Source organism: Pyrus communis, chromosome 12 (genome assembly GCF_041283825.1).
Source record: "Pyrus communis isolate YQ-2024b chromosome 12, ASM4128382v1, whole genome shotgun sequence".
Lineage (NCBI taxonomy): Eukaryota > Viridiplantae > Streptophyta > Magnoliopsida > Rosales > Rosaceae > Pyrus > Pyrus communis.
In genome coordinates this window covers 2,612,544-2,625,461 of record NC_142576.1, presented here as the reverse complement: position 1 = coordinate 2,625,461, position 12,918 = coordinate 2,612,544, and the positions used below count along the sequence as shown (strand labels likewise).

General features: G+C 38.5%; 2 protein-coding genes, 1 long non-coding RNA gene and 1 pseudogene across 4 annotated transcripts in view; 1 reads left to right on the top strand and 3 right to left on the bottom strand.

Annotated features, from left to right (window-relative positions):
- The window catches only part of LOC137745267 (amidase 1-like), a 33,688-nt gene that overhangs the window by 11,677 nt on the left and 9,093 nt on the right, over nucleotides 1-12,918 (bottom strand). The gene's annotated exons all lie outside the window — the stretch shown is intronic.
- On the bottom strand, nucleotides 359-1,246 carry LOC137745471 (uncharacterized; annotated as a pseudogene).
- On the bottom strand, nucleotides 3,347-11,685 carry LOC137745378 (amidase 1). Its single transcript, XM_068485326.2, has 10 exons — nucleotides 11,547-11,685; nucleotides 6,562-6,579; nucleotides 5,900-6,052; nucleotides 5,584-5,708; nucleotides 5,384-5,509; nucleotides 4,864-5,046; nucleotides 4,476-4,623; nucleotides 4,187-4,355; nucleotides 3,822-3,956; nucleotides 3,347-3,720 (listed from the first exon to the last, which is right to left on the bottom strand). Exons 1-10 carry the CDS (start codon nucleotides 11,636-11,638, stop codon nucleotides 3,583-3,585), a joined length of 1,287 nt encoding a protein of 428 aa, XP_068341427.2. The 5' UTR covers nucleotides 11,639-11,685; the 3' UTR covers nucleotides 3,347-3,582.
- On the top strand, nucleotides 6,046-11,746 carry LOC148692158 (uncharacterized). The gene is made up of 2 exons (XR_015954151.1): nucleotides 6,046-6,579; nucleotides 11,547-11,746. It is a non-coding gene; the product is annotated as an uncharacterized LOC148692158 (long non-coding RNA).

Here is a 12,918-nt window from a genome sequence, read left to right as displayed (position 1 = left end):
GGTTACTTAAGTCCTCACCATGGAGACTTTGAGAATCTATACACGTTCACTATTAATTATTTTACTTATTCCTTAAAAAATATGTCAATATCTTCGTTAAGTAGAAGGATTGATTTGACAAAATACTCTTAAAAAGAAGGACAATTCAAGGACCATTTTTATCGATTTTCATTGTCAGAATCAAAGTGAGGAGTTTTGCCGAACTCAGAGACTATTTTAGTCAAAATCCTAAAAAAAAAAACATATTCTATGAGAATATTGTGAATTTCTTAGCTTATGGATTCAACGCAAGTACACGATGTATTATCACTGGGAACAAAATTTCAAGTGGCAGTTCCATACACATGTAGACGAACTTTCATTCGCTGCAGTCGGAATCATAAAATATGTACATATAAGGGATCACAGGTCTGTGCTCGGCGAGTTCCCCCTCTGCTGGCTCTGCAGTCACTCGCGGAGCACTCCAACCTAAGCGTTGCATGCACACAGCATCGTATGCTTCAATGTTCAAACCGATTGGTTCTTGCTGCCAGGAAAGGCCCTGCTGCATCAGGGGTTGATTCTTGAAATTCTCTTTGTTTTTCTTCAGGTGCTGTCGTTCAACCTTTGTGTTCATCCCTTCAAAATGCATGGTTCAGGTAAAAGTTCAGACAAAGAGTTCATTGAAATTTGGCACGTTTGCAAGCACTTCAATGTTGTTCTTTCTCATTTATTGTCCTAAAGAACTCAAAAGATGGGAACTAAACTTTGGAACGTTATTCGATTTTTCAATTGAAGATCTAGGGAGTAACACATATCACCTCGTCAGGGATGAATTAATCATGCCATGTATGTGCATGACGATGTCAACATCTACCTCCTACAAGCGGCAAAAGAAGAAAGTTAGCTATAAAGATTCACCCGGTTAACTATAAAGAAAGACCACATGCACAATTTTATGATTTAGCTAATTGGACCTGCATCAGAGCTTGGATTTCCCTTGTCAACCAACTTTGGAGCCAACGGTTTGGCTGAAGATACTTGTGGGACTTCCAAAACCTTGGCACGTCAAATATGTCACTTAAGAAACCTAATTAAGAAACAAAGTTAACCAACTGGAAGGCATGAAAACAGTGACGGCGTTTCTGAGGGATATAAACTGAGAAACAACACAACCAATAAAATGACCAGAAGCACCAAAACCTGGTTCAGTGTAATAACACTGCAATCTATATTTGTGCTCCTTTGATAAGAAAAGCCGCAGATACCATTAACGAAAAACGATTTATAGCGAGGGGTTACACATTTTCGAAAATGATTTACAAAACTTTATTTTTCAGGCCCACTTACTCTTGTTTTTCCTCCCTTCAGGAATTTTAGTGGCAGAAATTTCCTGATGACGAGGATGTTAGACGAAGTCAACGTTAAGCTATTAGCACCGCATCTTCAAGAATTTGATTCAAACTCTTATCCTTTCAGCCATTCCTAGTTTATAGGATTTGTTTTCAAATATCTGATGTAATCTAACCTGCGCATGTAATCCTTATAGCTTTCTTTTTGTATTTTTAAACTTTCAAAACTTCCTTGTATCTAGGGTTTTCAAACCCATGCTGTAACCTTTAGATGATTATAAATACATGCATCCCAGTTTTGATGGGTATGCAATTGAAGTGAAACTCTCAGCCTTCTTAAGTTTTACAGAGGATTGTTGGTAAAAGTTGTTATGAAGGAGACTTCTTCTTTTGGTATAAATGTCATCATTACTCTTCTTTTACTGCAATTTATCTATGCTTTAACATCACTTGATATGAGTTCAATCCCGCTCACTGCGCAGTCTAAATTGATCACTTTTAGGTTTTAATTTATTCATATTTTCCATATTATTACACATTATATCTTTGTCACCTTCTGAGTGTTGGCTAGCACATCGCGATTCGGGTGTCTACGTGGATATTCTGAGTCGGAATGTGTCAAAAAGGTACCATATAAAGGCTACCAAATTTTTGTATGTAAAATGTCATTAATATAAGTAATGACAAATCGTGGGTTTTATTTAAATATAGTTTATCTTAATGAAAAATCATGTCATTAAGATAAATTATACTTTTTTATTTAAGTATAATTTTTTTTTTTAAATTTTCAATCCCACAAATCATGGATTTTATTTAAAATCTCATTAATATAAGTAATTATAATAACCTACATAGAAATGAATTATTGTATTAATTTCAGGGACTTCAATCAAAAACTAAAAACCAACAGGTTTCAATTAAAGAACGTTAATAAATAGGGACCACATTCAAAGTCACCCTTATACTATCCAAGTATATGGAGTGGGTATTTTCTCCTCATAAGATAGATAGTATACGAAAAGCGGTGGAGTGATTTCTACTCTCATTTGGACATATGCAATCTCTTTACTTTCTAGCCGTTGTATCGATAATTTAAGAAAATATAGGAGGTGAAAAGGAGAGTACGGAAACCACATTTTTGTTAGAATGCGACAATGAAGAATAAATTGTAGCAATGGTCTTTCAACCTTAACCAAATTAGAGCAATATTCCTTCAACCAAAAATCTATTCACATTGGTCTCTCAACTCATCAAAACGTGTAGCTATGGTCATTTTCATCAACTTCTATCAGAACTCTGTCAAAATGAGTTATGTTAGAACCATTGCGTTAAAATTGAGGAATCATTGCTCTAATTGAATTAAAGCTAAGGGACCGTTTCCGTAGTTGGATTAAAGTTGAGGGACCATTGATACAACTTTTCTTATTTGATTTTTATATTTACTCCTTAATTTAGCCTCACGTGCATGACACATGACTCATTTTGACTAAAGTTCTAACGGAGTTGACAAAAAAGACCATATATGCACGTTTTGATGAGTTTAGGGATCAATGGTAATGAATTTTTAGTTGAGGGACCATTGCTGCAATTTCCTCCACAATGAAAGCTAATATATAAGCTTGATAGCTTGCCCATGGACCATACACAAGGATAAAAGCACGAAAATTCCTGTCTATTTTAAACCTTATGAGTGATTTGGCAGTTGTGGTGCCTTTATAAAAATGAGCTTATGAAAAAAATTTGGAACATCAAATGTGTTTGGTTAAAAAAAGAAAAAAAAAAAAAATTTGAAAACTGTTGTCAATGACAACAAAAATGCAAAGAAAAGCAAGGTCTACTATGCTTCTAAAAATTTCTAAGCATAGTGAACAGTGGACATTTAATAAAATTTTCAAATTACGAAGTATACCCCTGCATATTTTACAAAATAACAATCGTTGCCCGTGCAGTATTCCTTTTGATAATTATTGTATCACATTAAATGTCTTATCTAGTATTTAACATATTCACATCAATTTTATATAAAAGTTTACAAAACACTCATATACAGTTTTTTTTTTTTTTTTACAAGCACTTTTACAATAAAAACTTATCAAACGTTCAACAACTTTATTTTACAGCTGTTTATTCTCAAGCAGAAACCGTTTTTTTTTTTTTAAAACATAACAATACCAAACTAGCAGAACTTACAAGCACATATATTAGGAAAAAGATTATCAGAATCTGCAACTCAAAATCTTGTAGTCAACATTCACAGCTTCCCGACATGTTCTTTGAGAGTGTCGTAAAGAGTCTCGACAAGATTGAGCAGGAACCCATCTGAACCATGCTTTGCCAGCAAGGAAACTGAAACAGGTAGGTTATCGCACATCCCTAGTGGTATACTCACCTGCAAATACGTAGAATTAAGTTACAAACTTTCACAAGAAAAAGATCGTAACATGTCGTATACAAACATGGAGAGGTAGAGATAGATGAGGGCTTAAAAACCTGGCAGAATCCGGAAACTACAGCAATGGATAGGAAGCTGAAAGCCCTGGCACGAAAACCGTCCAATGTAGTAGGATCTGTTTGCAGCTTTGGTGGATCCTCTGGAACTGTAGGCATTGCGAGGACACCGAAATCCTGATGAGTAAATCAAAGAGATTGTGTTACGTATTCATTAGAGACAGTATGTATCATCCATTTCCTCTGCTAAAAGTTTCGTTTTAAGAGCAAAGGAAGGAAGATGCTAACAAATAACAGTTTGTCAGTCTCTCTACTCTAACAAAATGAACTCATTTCATATGAAGTGACGGATTCCTAAAATGTACTTTGGCGTGTGCAAAGATGAGAGGGAGAGAGAGAGAGAGTACCCCAAGAAGGTTAGTAAGAGCAACACGCAGTTCAGTCATCACAGAGTGACAAACATCGACATTTTCATCTGTTGACCGAACAATTGCCCATACACGTTCTGCTATCCCGGGACCTAAGTCAGGTCTGACTGTACTAACCCATTCACCATGGTTGCTCTTGAATTCATACCTATTCAATCAACCAAATAATAAATTTGGAATTCATTATGAACGACAAATTTAATTTTTGTTAATCAAGATGAAGATGCAGAAATTATTACACTCATATTCAAGTTCACCAAATCAGCACCTTGCAAGAAGATGAAAGGCGGTTGATAGGGCTGCCAATGACGGTATAATGTACTCTTCACTTGGATTTCCTTTATCCAAGAAAGAGTTCAAGCTTGGAACTTTGTCCTTGACAACGTCCCCGAGGTTAGCATGTTTTATAACATGACCTGCATTTGCAGATATAACGAGTGAGTTTCTTCTTTTCATGTTATGAGCTTGTCCCCATCTCAGCAGGAGACCTAATTTAATTAAGTGAATGATTTTCAGGTAATAATTAATCTGTCTATTGAACTTAATGGCCCATTTGTGTCTTAAAACGCGGGGGACTTATAAATTGGACTTGATTCATGTCAATCAAAATACTTACAGCGATAGATGAAACAGATGAGTACGGTCAAATCACTTACCCCCAAATAACTTCTCAACTGAGTCAACAAGTGCTTGTTTCACTCGACTGCTTGGAACACTTGAAATCTGGAAACAGTCTTCTGCGATGATTAACTGAGTGGGTACGACAGGACCCGTATCAGGTAATTGGAGTAGCACTCGTCCAACTCTATTCAAAATCGCAGGATTCCTTGCAAACCATCCTATATCAGAAGTTAGTGTCAAAAGGATGGTTTCCGATTGCTTAGAGTGCTAGATAGATCATTCGCATAGGGAAATCTTTCGAAGTACTATATGTCCAAATGCAGAAAAACTTAAACACAGAAGTGCCACGAGTAATAATCAACAAAGATGCAGAATGCATGGATGGCATATGAATCATTGAAGCGGAAGAAGTTAGCTACTTTCCAGAAGTAAAGAGAGATGTTTCCTGTTACATAAAATCAAGGGAAAAAAGCCGAAACATGACCTTTTTTTTGTCACAACCAGAAATCTATTTCCAAAGCCAGTCTGCAATATAAAATGTCATTGATTTCTCACCCACTGTATCGAAACTTTGTGCCAGAGGAGTAACTCCAGAAGTAGAAATGACACCATGAGATGGCCGAAACCCAAAAATTCCACAATGCGAAGCAGGTACTCTTACACTTCCTCCAGTATCGGTTCCTGAAAAAGTGAGGGTCTTCTGCTTCAACATAAAGAAGCAACAAAGCAACAAAAGCACGCAAGGAATAACTTACCTAAGGAAAAATCTGCGAGGCCTGCAGCTACGACAACAGCAGAACCGCTAGAAGAGCCTCCAGGCACCCTATCTGGTGCGCACGGATTTCTGGGTGTGCCGTAATGCTTGTTCTCTCCATTCATACTGCCAACAACACAATGCAAAATTCAAGTTCGTTTTCTGTCGAGTGATTTTCGAATGTACAAAATCATTATATAAATACTTTTACCATGAAAAGAGACTTGTAGCGATCAATCAGTTGTCAAAATTTTTGCAAACAAAACAGTAATGCAAGTTTAAGCATGTGAAGTAAGACAAGGCCTCTTTGCACTAACCAGCATGCCATTTCATCCATGACAGTTATACCAATACTTGTGGCACCTCCATTCAATATTGCCGAAACAGCCGGAGCTGTTGATTCAGCAGCCGGGTGAGTCCTCGCCCAATCAGGATTCCCAAACCCAGTCACACGTCCAGCCACATCAAATCTGCCTCCAAGTTCAAATTTCAGTGAGCACAAAAATGTTTTGGCTTTTACACACACACACACATGAAAAAAACTGCACATTTCAACACCCTGAAGTTGATCATCATGGTTCCACAAGCACGCATAAAACCAGATAAGGCAGGAAGATTTATTTAAACGCTTCTCTGAAAAGCACTTCTCATCATAAGTGCTTTTGTAGGAAGTATTTTAGTAGAAGCAAATCCACGACAAAGTTTCATTAAAAATTCAAGTGCTTCAGAACCCAAAAAAAAAAAAAAATGAACTTTTTTTCGCTGAAAGTGCTTTTAGTCATTCTCAAATGAAGAAACGCCCAATCACAGAAACAACACACAAAATTGGGTTCTTGAAGACAACTTATTCAACCCAAATCCGAAATCCGTAAACAAGCACAGAAGTATATGAACTTTAAGTATAACACTACAAAATTTAAAGCATCCACCAAATAGAAGAGTGATATAATTGAGGAAAATTTAAGAGAGTAGCTCCCACATGTCTTTAACAGCAAAGGTGTGTTGGTATTTGACAGTTTACTAACTCAATACCAAAATATGTGGGTGATAAGTTTACAAACTCTATCACACCTCTTTCACTTTGCACTCTCAAATAAAATTGGACAAAGAAAGAAATAGAGAAAGGAGGGAAGCAACAAGCTTTGGCAAAACACTTGGACTTTGATATATGAAAAAGGTTTACAAACTGTTGGAATAAGAAAGCTTACAAGCTTCTTCACAATTGGAAGTGGGATTAGGATGGGATGATTTACAATGCTTGAGAACTTAGGTATTTATAGCAAACCAAATGATTAAACTAAGATTATTTATTACCACACAAAACACATTAATTGCACCTAATAATTTTTATTCAACCATACCTAACATTGCCTAACTTTTCATGCCTAACTTTGACATTGATTTTCAACAATAGCAACCTGTTTTGATTTGAATTTCCAACACACCTCCTCAAATCAAAACGCCTTCATTCCTAGCATTTCACGCAGTAGCCGAAATGTTTCAATTGGCAATGGCTTTGTGAAGATGTCTGCCACTTGTTCCTTGGTGTGACAGTAGACAAGTTCAATTGTCTTTTGCTTCACATGGTCCCTTAGAAAATGGAACCTGGTATCAATGTGCTTGCTCCTTCCATGTTGAACAGGATTCTTTGCAAGTTTGATTGCAGACACGTTATCTACGTGAATCACAGTCGATTCCACTTGTGGATGACACACTGACTTCAACAGATTTCTTAACCAAATTGCCTCACACACGGTTGAGGCTACAACAACATACTCGGCTTCACATGATGACAAAGCAACAATTGATTGCTTCTTTGAAGTCCATGAGAAAGCTGTTGATCCTAGAAAAAACACATAGCCAGTTGTGCTTTTCCTTTCATCTTGGTCACCTCCCCAATCACTATCTGAATAACCAAATAATTTTGCATCTTCACCAAAATTATAAAATAGACCATAGTTTAGAGTACCTCTTATGTACCTCAAAATTCTCTTGGCGGCCAGCCAATGAGACTCCCTTGGTGTTTCCATGTATCGACTCACGAGTCCAACACCATAAACTATATCAGGTCTTGTGATTGTAAGGTACCTTAGGCTTCCAACGAGGCTTTTGTACACTGTTGAGTTTACAAACTCACCCTCTCCTCCTTTGGACAGCTTCAATCCAGTTGCGACTGGGGTATTGACAGTGTTGCACTTGTCCATATTGAACTTCTTCAATATGTCTCTCATGTACCTTTGTTGAGAGATGTAGATACCATCACTTTCTTGCTTTACTTCTATGCCAAGAAAGTATGACATTAATTCATTGTCAGTCATCTCGAATTCACTGAACATGGATTGCTTGAACTCATGGAACATTGCCTCATTGTTTCCTGTAAACAATAAATCATCTACATAGAGACAAATAATTAAGAACTCCCCTTTTTCACCATTCTTCATGTAAACTGAATGCTCGTATGGACATTTCTGAAATCCATTTTGGTGAAGGTAGTTGTCGATCCTTGAGTTCCAAGCTCGTGGTGCTTGCTTGAGGCCGTACAAAGCCTTCTTCAAACGATACACCTTATCTTCTTCTCCTTGTACTTGGAAGCCTTCCGGTTGTTCCACGTACACTTCTTCCTCAAGTACTCCATTAAGGAAGGCTGACTTGACATCTAGTTGATAAATTTTCCATTTATGATGTGCGGCAAGAGAGATTAGCAATCTTACCGTGTCAAGTCTCGCAACTGGAGCATAGACTTCATCATAGTCCACTCCATACTTCTGTTTGTAGCCCTTTGCTACAAGCCTTGATTTGTATCGATCCACACTCCCATCTGCAGTGCGTTTGATCTTGTAAACCCACTTGACACCAATAGCCTTCTGATTTGGTGGGAGCTTTGTCAGCTCCCAAGTGTCATTCTGCTCGATGGCATGGATCTCTTCTTCCATGGCTTTCTTCCAACAATCTTCTTCCACAGCTTCATTGAATGAGAAAGGCTCGTGGTCTGCATACAAGCAGAAAAGGTTGGTTTCTTCTTCTTCTTCTTGTCCATAAATCTCTGTGAGACTCCTTAACCTCACTGGAGTTGAGGAGCTGCTTTCCTCACTAGATGTAGGACCACTCCTTGCAATTCTGTGCACTGGAGTTGTTGTGATTGTTTGAGCAGGCTGTTGCTCAATCGGTGGTACAACTTTTGGTTCTTCAAAATCAGTGGAGACGATCTTCTCTTTACTGACTTCTTTGTTGTTCCACGTCCATGTCTCTTCCTCACTGAAGATGACATCTCTACTAACCACTAGTTTGCCAGTTAGTGGGTTGTAGAGCTTGTATGCCTTGGACTCTTCACTATAGCCCACAAACACGCACTTCTCACCTCTATCATCAAGTTTCCTCCTCTTGGCTTCTGGAACTTGAGCATATGCAACACACCCAAAAATTCTTAGGTGTGTAACATTCGGCTTGTATCCACTCCAAGCCTCTTGTGGTGTCATCCTCTTGACACTCTTTGTTGGACATCGATTCAACAAATAAATCGAACAAGCTACAGCTTCTGCCCATAACTCTTTTGGCAAATTCTTCTCCTTAAGCATGAACCTTGTCATGTCAAGGATGGTTCGATTCTTTCTTTCGGCTATCCCATTTTGCTGTGGGGTATAGGCAGCAGTAAGTTGATGCCTAATTCCTTGCTCCTTGCAGTATGCTTGGAAAGCATTGGAGGTGTACTCTCCACCTCTATCTGATCTCACAGCCACAAGCTTGTGGTTACTTTCTGCCTCTATGAGTGCCTTGAACTCCTTGAAAATTTTTAGGGCAGCTGACTTCTCCTTGAGAAAATAGACCCAAGTCTTTCTACTGAAATCATCAATGAAGGTAATAAAATACCTATTACCTCCATAAGACATGGGATCCAATGGACCACATATATCTGTGTGCACCAACTGCAGTGGTGCCTTTGCTCTCCATGTATCACCAACAGGGAACGATAGTCGTGCTTGCTTGCCAAGCACACAACCTTCACATACTTGGCGTGTGGCTTCAATCTGGGGTAGACCACGAACCATTCCTCCACTTGACAGCAACTTTAGGCCATTGAAATTAAGATGGCCAAATCGAAGATGCCATTTCCATGACTCATCTTCCATTACACCGATGTTGCAGCTTCCAATCTTTGTGTTCAAATTCAACGGAAACATCCGGTTCTTTGACATTCGAACACGTGCAATAAGCTTTCTCCTTGCATTCCTGAGAGTGAGAAGCATGTTCTCCATATGTATAATGTACCCTTTCTGGAGCAGTTGACCAATGCTCAGAATGTTGCTCTTCATACCTGGTATGTAGTAGGTATCGGAGATGTATTCTTCTCTTCCATCCTTCTGGATGATCTTGATCTTCCCTTTGCCTTCAACTGGCAACTTTGAGGAGTCACCAAGACTTACAGATCCATAGGCCCCTTCTTTGAGTTCGGCAAAAAACTCCTTCTTTCCACACATGTGATTGCTTGCACCAGAGTCCAAATACCAAACATCTTGTTGGCTTCTGGAATCATGGTGTGCTAGTAAGACTGTAAGTTCTTCATCAGTATTTCCACTTGATTCTGCCATGTTGACATGCTCACCATTTTTATGTGAACATTCATTGGCATAATGTCCATATTGCTTACAGTTGTGACACTGGATATGCGCCTTTCCTCGAGTAGATCTCCACTCCTGAGACTGACCTTGATTTTATGCATAGCCTCGACCTCTTCCTCGGGCTCGTCCTCGGCTACGGTTGGATGAGCTCCCACGACGTGTGTTCCACTGCCCACGACCTTTATTTGGTTTGTCAATATTCAACTTTGACTCCAAAGCTTGCTCTAGCGTTGTGGGGCTTGCATTCTTCTGAATGCGTTGCTCGTGAACTAGGAGGGATCCTAGTAGCTCTTCTGCGCTCATCACCTCCAAATCCTTGGATTCCTCAATGGCAGTCACCACATGCTCAAACTTAGATGTGAGTGACCGGAGTATCTTCTCCACAACTCGTACTTCATCGAGTCTCTCGCCATTTCTCCTCATCTGATTTACTATCACAATGAGCCTTGAGTGATAGTCGGAGATGCTCTCCCCTTCATTCATATGAGCAGTTTCAAAATCTGCTCGAAGTGATTGTAACCTCACTTTCTTGACTCGATCTACTCCTTTGTAGATTGTACTGAGTGTATCCCATACTTGCTTGCTCGTTGTTGCTTCTGCAACCTTCTCGAACGTTGAATCTTCCAAACCCTGGTATAGAAGATACAGCGCCTTTTGGTCCTTCTTTCGTAAGTCCTTGAGAGTGTTCCTTTGATCCGCAGTATATACGGCTTCTTGCTCGGCAGTGGGTACAACATACCCACTACTGACAACTTCCCATAGCTCCTGTGATCCAAACAATGCTTTGAATTGGATGCACCATCCTTCATAATTTTCTTTCTTCAATGTGGGAACTTGGAGTTGCACTAAGTTGGACGCCATAACGGCTGCACCTGCCAGAATGGTATTCTGGCTCTGATACCAATTGTTGGTATTTGACAGTTTACTAACTCAATACCAAATATGTGGGTGATAAGTTTACAAACTCTATCACACCTCTTTCACTTTGCACTCTCAAATAAAATTGGACAAAGAAAGAAATAGAGAAAGGAGGGAAGCAACAAGTTTTGGCAAAACACTTGGACTTTGATATATGAAAAAGGTTTACAAACTGTTGGAATAAGAAAGCTTACAAGCTTCTTCACAATTGGAAGTGGGATTAGGATGGGATGATTTACAATGCTTGAGAACTTAGGTATTTATAGCAAACCAAATGATTAAACTAAGATTATTTATTACCACACAAAACACATTAATTGCACCTAATAATTTTTATTCAACCATACCTAACATTGCCTAACTTTCCATGCCTAACTTTGACATTGATTTTCAACAATAGCAACCTGTTTTGATTTGAATTTCCAACAAGGTGAGGCTGCTCAGAGGAAGGTCATGTGACGAAGACGGCGGTTGAAGAAGAAATTTCTCCACGAAAGCTCCATGATCTGAGTCAATCGCCATCTCTCTCTGCCACTGCTGTCTCAGACAATCTCAGCCTCAGCAGCAGCTCCACACTTGACGACAGAAGTGAATAGCTCTCCACTCATCAATCATACGATGATCCTATTCAAATGCAAGGACATATATTATTCCTTAAAAAAATCTGTTGTTGATAAGGTGTCACTTCAGTCAGTGAGGGCAAAGTGGAAATTTTGGAGGTTGCTTAAGTCCTCACTGTGGTCCTTAGACATTGAGGATCGATACAAATGGTCATTGAATTTGTCTAACGTAAATTATTTTGCTTATTTTGTAGCAAATCTCATTGAATTTGCCCAAAAACGCTTTAGGTTGAAAAATGAAGTTGCAATGTTTTCTAAGCTCCAACACTTAGGTTAAAACCTAAAATTTTTAACCCAAAAATAATTTTTTTGCGACAATCCTTCAATGTTAAATTTTTACTGCAAAATTTTAAAGAATGGGGAGTCTTAAATTAAAATAAACAATTTTCTCATCTTTTTCTCCAACATACTTTGAATATTATCCATTCCAATTTAATCTTGAAGGCCAAATAAGGAGTCTCGGATCCTGAGTTCGGAATAAATCTCTTAGTTTACCATCTATCAAGATTAGTATATGACAACAATGTAACTAATGAGACTAGAGCAGGGTTAACTTATATATTTCAATCCATATCCATTTTTGTGCCCCAAACATAAATATTAAACCAGCCGTAGATGGATTGATCGACGAGTACAGGAGCCAGCTTATGAGACTGGACCGCGTGCTTTGCACGAGTATCAGTAGGGCGATTGGGTTTTGGTTGGAAACTACGCCGCCCACACGACAACACAGTTGTCAGTAGAGACCGCTATGGGGAAGCAGGCCCACTCTTCTTTACCTCACCGACCTTCATCGTTGACTATAGCTTTCAGATAAAAGTGAGATAGTTCGTGAAGGATGAGGATCGTATCTGGATCTTCTTGTGAGAATCTAGAGATCAATTAATTATGTTCGTTTATTATATATTGTGCGGTCAGTTTTTATTAAGTATTATTTATATTTAATTTTAAATAATTTCTAACCGTACTATGTACGATAAATGGATGCAATTAATTGATCATCCGGATCCCAACAAAGAGAATCCGAAGAGGATCCTATTTCGTTTGTGAACTCTCAACCAATTTTTAGTATAATATTTTATAATATTGGCATAGAAATTGTGTCAAAGAAATGAGGTGGTGGAGAGTCCCACTTTTGAAGGATAAGGATCCTCTCTAGATCCTCTTTGTAGGGATCTAGAG

Excerpts from the sequence above, each read along its gene's own strand:
- LOC137745378 (XM_068485326.2), bottom strand. The coding sequence starts at position 11,638 with ATGGCGATTGACTCAGATCATGGAGCTTTCGTGGAGAAATTTCTTCTT. Across the intron at positions 4,356-4,475 it reads GCCTTTCATCTTCTTGCAAG|GTATGAATTCAAGAGCAACC; the intron begins GTGCTGATTTGG and ends TTGATTGAATAG. Across the intron at positions 3,957-4,186 it reads CTCTTACTAACCTTCTTGGG|GATTTCGGTGTCCTCGCAAT; the intron begins GTACTCTCTCTC and ends TTTACTCATCAG.